Source organism: Ostrinia furnacalis, unplaced genomic scaffold, assembly GCF_004193835.3.
Source record: "Ostrinia furnacalis isolate ACB-3 unplaced genomic scaffold, ASM419383v2 OfSCF5260, whole genome shotgun sequence".
Lineage (NCBI taxonomy): Eukaryota > Metazoa > Arthropoda > Insecta > Lepidoptera > Crambidae > Ostrinia > Ostrinia furnacalis.
Window position 1 is genome coordinate 26583 of NW_021135499.1, and position 10008 is coordinate 36590.

The 10008-nt window shown below is 37.2% G+C and overlaps 1 protein-coding gene across 2 annotated transcripts in view; it reads right to left on the reverse strand.

Moving 5' to 3' along the window:
- Positions 1–7553, reverse strand: part of LOC114360915 (lysophosphatidylcholine acyltransferase-like) — a 32180-nt gene extending 24627 nt beyond the window's left edge. Inside the window, exon 1 of one of the 2 annotated variants that reach the window (XM_028315779.1) lies at positions 7331–7553. In XM_028315779.1, coding sequence (XP_028171580.1) covers positions 7331–7529 — 199 coding nt within the window. In that variant the 5' untranslated portion in view covers positions 7530–7553. Of the gene's footprint in view, positions 1–882; positions 1106–7330 lie in introns of those variants that run through there. The other variant, XM_028315780.1, reaches the window with a different exon arrangement.
- Between the last annotated feature and the right edge of the window lie 2455 nt (positions 7554–10008).

Consider the following 10008-nt stretch of genomic DNA (forward strand, 5'->3'; position numbering starts at 1 on the left):
ACGTAAAGAAGTTATGTTTGACAACTGACTACTTTCACTTAACTCGCTTGTTTGAATTAAATTCCAGTATTTAACGCACGTAAATCAAAATGATGACGTAACGGTTGTTGATGGCGGTCGTATCGGTTATATTTGATACTACAACCGCAAGTCTTTCAAAAGAAAACTGTGACTGACTTTGGTCAATAAGTCTTCACAATCAGAACATGTTTAGGCTAGGTCATCCCACAGATCGCAGTAAAGCACTATCTCAAATTACTAGGTGTGGTTTCGTTTTCCAATAGATATTTCAAACCCGAGAACACGCAAGTGAAAGAATCAATTCCATTGTCATAACCGATCACTTAATCACTTTATAGATAGTTCGAGACATGATTCTGTTTTGTGAAGCCTTGATCCTAAGGAACTTCGCTTTAGAAAATTTTATATTAGCGTAGGTTTGTCATAATTTTCTTAAACCCATTATTTACTGGAGCCTTTTGCAAAACAAAGAACTCAAATATTGATCAAAATAGATGTATAATCTCGGAAAATAATGAGCTGAAGCCCAATTCTTCATTAGGCGTTTCAGGGTAACCTCCACCCATTGAAAACCTATAAGTTAAAACAAAACCTGTTATTCCAAAGCACCCTTTACCTTAGCAGTTAATGGAAAGCTTTAAAAATTAATTCCATAGTAGATATGTAGAAAAAAGACCTTTGAAAGAAGACAGAATCAACCCACAAAACCAATCTCGAAAGCATGCATACAAAGCGTTTAAGAAACCCCACCATTTAGCAAAGGCACCACCTTCAAAGCTTAGAAAAACCACTTAATACCATTTAATAAGGTTGATTACAAATTCCCTTCACCAAAACACCAGCACCGGTTCCCAAACCTACTTCCAACGTAGTTGTCCATGCTCTCCTTCCTCACGATGACTGAGGACATCTTGGTGGCGTAGACGATGCAGCTGTCCAAGAACGAAGAGTGGGGGGCCACCACCAGAATGGGGGCCTCACTTCTGCTGGCTTGCCGGCCCCTGATGCTTATGGCCATGCCCCCCGCGAGGTATGACATCTTTCCGATGAAGCATATCAAGGGTTTCAGCGCCCTATGAAAATAATTAACGCTTGAATTTCTTAGCTTAGTTACTGATTGTGATTACTCTAGTGGGGGGTATAAATTTGGCAACCCGTTACATACTTNCATGTATGTAAGATTTTTTTCAGGGTAAAGGTTTTTTACGAGTATCATCATATTTTGTAAGGTAGTATTTATGAAGAACTTAACTAGAACACCAATTATTATCTAAAAGTAATTAATTATTATTATCTATTATGTAGGATTACTATTTTATATCTTCTAATGTTTGCAGGACATTTCAGAATACAGGTTCGCATTTTAAGTTAATAAGTATAAATTCCCATTAAAGAACATAATTATAGTATAAGTAAGAGTAAATAAGACGATGCAAACTTAAGTAAAGGCATTTACCCCTATAAATTCCATAAACGATTTACGAATGTAAAATAAAAATAGGATGATCTTTTAAAGTAATAACATCGAACGCGAAAGAAAAAGTTGCAAAAATATTTTCAAATTCTAACTTCGTGGGTAAGTAATTTAGTGGCCTACTTACACAAGTAATCAACAAACTAGTTCGCTAACTTAATAGTTCAACCATATTAATCCTTGATCCAATAAAATAATTTTAATTAGTTTCGATCTTTATCTGAATTAAGTTCAAAAGATGGTGGCGAAAATACAGCCATCGCTAGGATTAAAAGGCTGAGGAAAGCCTTCCGTTCTTTCAGTCTGGTTTATAGTCCGAGCGTTTCAGTAATACATTATTTAAATAGATACAAAGAAACCCTTTCCAATTAAACGCTTCATAATAGTCGATGCTTACAAAACGTAACCTCGATGGTAGATTATGTACTTTTGTCGCAAAATCGCATATTTCAAGTTCGTTCATTTAATTTTCAGTATTTAGCCTGATGTACCGTCGTCCATACAAAACGAAAATAGCTCGACAAAGGCTGGAACTATAACAACAACATAGTGTTGTCCCGATGTCAATTACAATAATTTATATAGAGACTGAGACTTTCAAATTACTAAATTGATCTTCAGTTATTCGTATGTCGTATACTTAAGTATGAACCTTAAGGAATACGAGGAAAAATGAGGAAGCTCAAGCTAAAAATCTCAATTCGTTTCTAAGGTTAGTTTTATTGGACTCACGCAAAGACTTGTCTTATGTGTTTATCAATCAAGGAATATTATCAATTTTTCTTAGTATTCAATTAAATTAGATTTGCTACAAACAAGGAGATGATCTCAGACGAACCGATCTCTCTTTGACAAACCAAGTCTACCTAATTTCCTTGAAATGTACCATTAAGTATAATTTTCCCTGGGCAACGTAACTCTCTTAATAGGTTATATTTATTAACCGTTCTGTCAATAAATCTTGGAATTTTTGTCGATTGAATATCGACTCTATATCGACAACTTTCCCGGCACTATTCTAAGCATCACACTGCCGAGTGTTAACAATGAGAGAGCGTCCACACAGAGCATTGAAAGCGTTCATCTGCGGACATTGCGAACAATACCGTATCGCCTATTGAGGTTTAAATTCAAATGTTATGTGTTTATGAAAAAAATCGGTATGATGAAATTTCGCGGTAATTTGTCATGGCACACGTTCTATAACTTTATGAATATAGTAATTTACTATTTTGATTCCGTAGTAGAATCTGGAAAAGCTAATCGTCCTAATTCGATAGCCGGTTTGAACAATAAAAAGAAGCTTTGATGTTAATTATTAAATCATCATCAAAACCAGTATTCAAGTTTTGTCACATTGTACAGTCAATAGCACATCAAACTTCACATTTTGCATTGCAATATCGCACCTATTTCAACTTACATAAGGAACTACAGTTTACCTTGATGTGCCGTCTTCTGTACTACAGTCAGCGTCAAATAGTTCCTGACACCCAAAGTAGCCAAAAAATTCGCAACACGTCTTTGTAATTGGAATAAGGTTGTATTGTCAACTTTTGGCCACACTCTCCGAAGGGATCCCGATCACATCCCTAAGCTGGCTCTGGATTGGAACCCCCAAGGAAAACGCAAACGTGGTCGCCCCAAGCAAACTTAGCGGCGCACTGTAGCAGACGAGGCGAAGAAGATCGGCAAGACCTGGAGCGAGATCAAGCGCGAAGCTCAAGACCGAACGCGATGGATGACGTTGTGGACGCCCTCTGCCCCATCTAGGGAACACTAGCGACCGCCCGCGATTTCGTACGCGTGGATCCCGTTTTACCCCCTTCATCTATCTTACGCGGTTTAGATTTTTTCATACAAATGTTTTTTCCCGCTAACTCCCATTCCCGAGGAAATTTTGCAATATCCTGTTGTAACTAAGCTTTAAGTTTACTAAGGTACCTGCATGCCAAATTTCAAGCGTCTAACTTAAGCGGTTTAGATTTTTCATACAAAAGGATTTTCCCGCTAATTCCCGTTCCCGTGGGAATTTCGGGAATTCCTTTCTTAGTGCACCTCTACGGTACCTAAGCTACGTCCCTTCCAAATTTCAAGTGCCTACGTTTAGCCGTTTAGGCTGTGCGTTGATATGTCAGTCAGTCAGTCAGTTTCTCCTTTTATAATATTTAGAAGGTGGGACCTTAAGTCAAGTAAGTCAAGTCAACTTTAGGCAACTTTAGGTGTTACGAACTATTTGATACTGATTGTACCTACTATTTCAGAAGAAATGGAAATCGAATCTCTACCTCAACAAATCTAGCGGTATTTGTTCCACTAAACCGTCATCGTCATCATTCGAGATTATATTCTCACCATCCTCATTAGCATTTCCATTCACAACGTCACGCGGTCCATTCACCCATACAACTCATACAATTCACACAATATACGTATTTATGTGACGCATCATGTATTTTTGGACTTACTCTATGTAATCTACACGTGCCATGTCGTCGTAGTGAATGCGACATTACTTATTGTAACACGTGTTTGGACAGCTATTAAAAGGTTTGAATTAATTGTTTTAATTATAAAGTTAAAATGCCCATAGTACGAGAGGGGACCGTAAGATACCCTACGTCACTTGATACTAAGATACCTGAAATACTAATTTTTGTACATTCGGCCAAATCGGAGTTTATTAATTAATTGTTCCAAGCTTAGCACAACTTTTTTTACGTGTGCCATGGAGCTTATCTAAATATCAAGTGACGTAGGGTAACTTACGGTCCGCACTCGTACTACTAAGGGATATCACCAATCACCATAGTAACAGAAAGAAACCATGAACGTCGGCTTCTTCCTGACTACAGACTTTTAGTCGGCCGATAGTTGGTCGACTTCCTATTTGAATGAGGAATTGGCCGATACCAAATCGGTGTAATGTGCGCACTTTCATACATGTTCATACTGATTAACAGCCCTACCAAACTAGAGCCTGCAGCCTGCGGGGTGCTTTTTAGGGACTTTTCCCCGTGATGTCGAGTACCTACCAGTACATTATGAAATAGAAAATACATTTTTTTTCACTATATACCCATTGATTTCTATATTTTACAAGCTCATTCAATGGATCCATTAACAATACAAATTTATCACACAACGTAATTTCGATTCCCACTAGGTACATAATGTCAGTTATGGAACATCGCATTCGACAAACAACTTTAGTTGTTGCTTTGAGATAAGAACTTACCTCTCTGAATCATCTCGTGATTGTACGCTCATCATCATCTTCATTTGGACAACAATGGAGTATTAAATTGACATAACAGTAACGCAAATGACAGTGTGGTGGGCCTTACCAATAACTTTATGAATATTGCTAACTTCATTAGGGATGGCATAGGGGAGACCGAGGACAGTTGTAAGTAACAGAGGAGGGTTGTGACATTGTCGATTTTTGTAAACCTAATAACTATCAGTAAGCTCGCAACAGCACTTACTTTTGTTAGCTCGAGACTTAAACTAAAATATGCGCACTGTTACGAACTCGCTAGTAGAATGTCACAACTCTCCTCTGTTACAACTTTCCTTGGTCTCCCCTACGTTCTATGTACGTGCCTGTAGTAGCGATTAACTTGCATACACGCCTACTTAGGCAACTACATTGCATGTCTGCATGACAAAACATAACATTAACTGAATACTGAAACGAAACTCAATGCCAAGTCTTATCTGTCTATGCCATCTTATCCATTGTGAAAATATGCTTTTAACCATGGTCTAAAGTTTCATTGCAATGGTGAAGAAAATGATAAAGGCTCTACTTTACGGAATTTGCATACTTACGCATCCTTTTCTTATTGTGCGTGTAATACACCCCTAGTTGTGTAGCTATTAATGCATACCCAAATGAGCAGAATAGTTCCCTAAATACGTTTCAAGTTTCGTTTCAGTATTCAAATTTCATTTTCAAAAAACAACACACAGTCAAAACAAAAACCTAGCAAACAAAAAACAAAACGCGTCACAGCATACATAGAGCCTACAACGAAAATTAAAATCAAACAACGCAAAAACAAGCGAACAATAGGCTGAAAAGATTGAAAATTGTGGCAGGACAGAACAAAAACGAATAAGCTGGAATTGAAGCAAACAAACAAATAGTGACCAACAACATAGTGTCTAACGACGGAATGCAAACACACATGACAATATATTTAGATGTGGTAAGCTTACTCCCCAATACGAATGAGACAGTAGATGAGCTAGAATTGTTTAGAATATTTGATTTTCAGTAATGTTTATAATCTGAAACATGCTAATATGGCCCGGTTTTTGAATTGAGGACCGCCGCGTACCTAGCTAATTTTGTAAGAAGAGATTTAGGCTCAGTTGCACCATCTTATTTTATCCGTAATAATGACAATAACTGGTGCTTTTTGTATGGATTTTGACAGTTTTTTAACGTTTGACAAAGTTAAAGTAAGATGGTGCAACTCAGCCTTAGTGTCTTTAAAAGCTTTCGTTTCAGCCAAATGACGTCCACTGCTGGACAAAGGCCTCGCCCAAGGCTTTCCATAATGACCGGTCCTGCGCTGCCCGCGTCCAGGTTCTTCCCGCTTTAAAGACAATAAATATTTTCGTACAAAATCGCCATAGATAAGGTCGTGGGGAGCAAGCCTACTATATTCTACTGCACTGTGCTTAAAACATGCCACTGCAACCAATGTTCGTATCTGTCGAAACCGCGCTGAGAAAACTCATTGTTCGCTATCCAAAACAATAGAAGGTGAGGAGTTTGAAGATTACGTTAGTTCATTATGCCGTAATTTCTTAAATAATTTTTACTTTCGTTTTCCAATTTTGGAGTGAACTGTATTAGACACAGAATCTTAGTTAACTTTTTAACGCGACACCCAAGTATTGACTTCAATACTAATAAATTTTAGGCACATGTCAATATTATAAGTAACCACACTCTTATTATGTCAAATCAAATACAGCCCTTAGAATGGCTCTCTTTTAGATCTATCAAGAAGTGCTGGCCACTTCGTCTCTATAAAAAACTAGCTGACCCGGCGAACTTTGTTCCGCCTTAATGGCAATAAATAAGCAGACTTTTTTTTTAATTTCGAACGGGATAAAAAGTATCCTATGTCCTTCTCCTGGCTCTAAACTACCTCCCTGACAATTTTCAGCTAAATCGGTTCAGCCGTTCTTGAGTTATAAGTGGAGTAACTAACACGACTTTCTTTTATATACATATATAGATTTAGAGCGTCTGTTGTTTGATAAAAAGGCATCTCAAACGTAGTATAGTACGAACCTCGCCGATACGCTTTTGTGGAGATCGATTTTAGGCAGTACTTCTGTTGCGCAACAAGCTGATTCATACCTGTATTTAATCGATATCAAACGCTAAACATAACAATCCATTCGCAAACTTATCATAACCTATGTTATAATTCTTCATAATATTTTATAAGTTGCTATTGATTATACTATCGCGTTAATAACGTTACAATTAATTACATTATGCAACGCGAACGGTTATAAATAATTATTGATACTATTCAAGTTGTTATGGTAAACCAAATAAGAGTGGTGGAACTACTTTATAAAATAACTAGAGTCTCAAAGTCGAAAGACATTTTTGAAAAAAAATCACAAGCAATATTAGAAGACAAAACAAATAAACAAAACAAAAAAGAACACAAAACAACTCTACATAACCTAATTTTTTTTATGATTTTTTTCTATACTATTATGAGCGTGCCAAGTATTAAAATATATCCAGAACAATCGAGTTAACTCAAGCAGTTTCGACACCACAATCCAAAGACCTACGTCCAATGAACGGTAGCCGCGCCGTATCAGCTTTGGCCACCACGCTCGGGGCCCCCAGACAGACTATAGCGATGGCGTCGAAGAAGCTCGAGTGGGGGGCCATGACCACCACGGGGGCCTCCCGGGGATCCGAAGGGATGTGCTGCTTCCCACGCATGCGGACCCGGTGGAATCCGGCAGCCACCACCACCAGCCTCATCAGTGACAGGATGGAGAAGCGAAGCTTGCTGAAACGAAAGTGTTAACTGTACCCTAAAGAATTTAATAGAATGTAATCCAACTCAGCCCAAAAATAGCACCGTCAACTGGAGTAATCCAGTAGCACCTTTTGCAAGGCATAACAAAAGATAAAAAAAAAACCTCCTCACAACATAGGGTGGAATGTAGCTGGTCTCAAAACGATGCAAAAGTCATTTTATTCTATTTTTCATTTTGATTGGCTTAGGCTGAGTTCCACTAACTTATTTTAGTGCCATCCACGAAAACGCTCCACCAATTTTTGGTCGAGGGAAGCGCCAGGTGCGGGGAGTTAGATCCGAGCAATCCGAGCGTCATTATTGTAGTGTGCGTGTGCACTCATGGATAATTTAGCGTGTACCGATAACACTCAAACATTAGCGGAAGAATGGTGGGGCGCGTCTTCGTGGATGGCACTATCTATAACAATAAATGATGCTTATTTTTCTATAGAGATTGACAAATTTTTGACGTTTGTGAAAATTAAAATAAGGTGGTGCAACTCAGACTTATTTATAGGTAAAAAAAACTTTACCAATTCCTTTACTTACCGAATAACTATGAGTAATTTGTGACCTTGAACTAGGTACTACCTTGCCGAATGCAATAAAAAAACAGAAAGATAAAAAAGCGTTTACAGTTCTACTAGCTATACACCAACTAGCGATTGGAAGGAATACCATCGAAAAGTTATAAGAGTATAATGAAATAGAAGAACTCAAAATAAGTTCGTAGGTCGATTTAAAACCTTGTGCGTGCTGTTTAGCTCTTAGGCTGAGTTGCACCACCTAACTTTGACCGTAACTGTAACGTTTTGTGTATTGAATTTGACAGATTTTTGACGTTTGTCAAAATTAAAGTAAGTTACTGCAACCCAGCTTTAATCTAAATTATGTAGTAAGTATATTTTATACCGAGCCACCTGGAGACGCTTGATACGGAGGGCCGAACCCAAATAAAATGGGAATGGGCCAGGCAAAGAAGTACGTTTTACACTTCAATCAATGTTGATCGAAGATTTAACACTAAGCCGCTCTTTGTCTAATAAAATTTCCAAAACCTCATTGGGATGTAGGAAACAGCAAATAAAATTGTTTTTTTTTATGCTAGACAAGGCAGGTATTATAAAAACACCATGAAATCAACTTTGAGATTGAATTAGCGTTGTCAACGATGTCAACCTAAAAGTTTGTCTGTTTTCATTATGAATCTGTTAAATGCAAAACAGTACGTAATTTAATGTTATTTATTAATCTTTTGTTTTCATTGAATATTTCAAAGTCTACTTTTTCTTTTAAATTAAAATTATATCTTCCCTTGTCACTCAACTAGAAAGAAAGTCAGTTACAGATATTCCCTAACATTACTCTATGAAGCAGCCCATTTAGTAGGTCTATTCTAATTTGATCACCCAGATGATTTTGGTATCCTTTGATCACCCATGGAGGAAGTCCGCTTTGATAACCTAGGTATCTTATCCATGGGTGATCAAAGGACACCAAAGTGTTGCCTGGTGTCCACTTTGATCACCTGGGTAATCAAATCCAGGTGATCAAAATGGAATAGATCATTTAGTAAAGTCACATCCATCTACCACAAAAAAACTTCCTCCATTAACATTGAACTTTACCTACAACTAAACTAAACCATTAAATATTAAAATAACAGAGAAAACAAATCGTTAATGGGTTGATACGCTATCAAAGTATCGACTAAATGCCACCATGAGAATTCGTTCAGGTCAAATTATATCCCATGCACCTTTCCCATGGGTATTATTATCTCCAACACCTATAATTGAAGGTAAAATTGATATATCATGAAATGTGTCTAAAACGGCCATCATAGAAGCAGTTATAGCTCTGTATTTCTTTGTAACAGTATTCCAACTGAATATAAGTAACATGATAAGACGATAGAAACGATAAGGAAATAGTTTTGATTACTTATAAGTATTAAAATATTGTGAAGTGTAACTATAACGGGTACAAAATGAACATTGAACAGACAACAGCACATCAAGGTAAAAACTATACAGGGTGGAACTTTGTAATGCCACTTGAAGGGAAAATACTCTTAATACTGTAGATAGAAAATTTTACTTAAAGAAAACATTCCTTTATTTTTTAAAACAAAGAGAATCTCATTCAAAAACGCAGAAAGGAAAAATATCGGGAAAAAATATTCAAACAATTTTCACGCGTACGAAGTCGCAGACATAGCTAGCATCATAACACGCATACACATAGTAGGTAGGTAATGCAAGAAGTTTCTCTTCGCGATGGCTTTTTCCATCGTTCCGGAATTTATAAATCTTGCAACTTTCCCACAACATGGAAGATTTTAGCATCGGTCTAATAATTCTAATAATGCTAGAGATGACCCTGCTAACATAATGACCTACATGCACACTTGTCTCTATTTCATTTTTAGTGATGGTT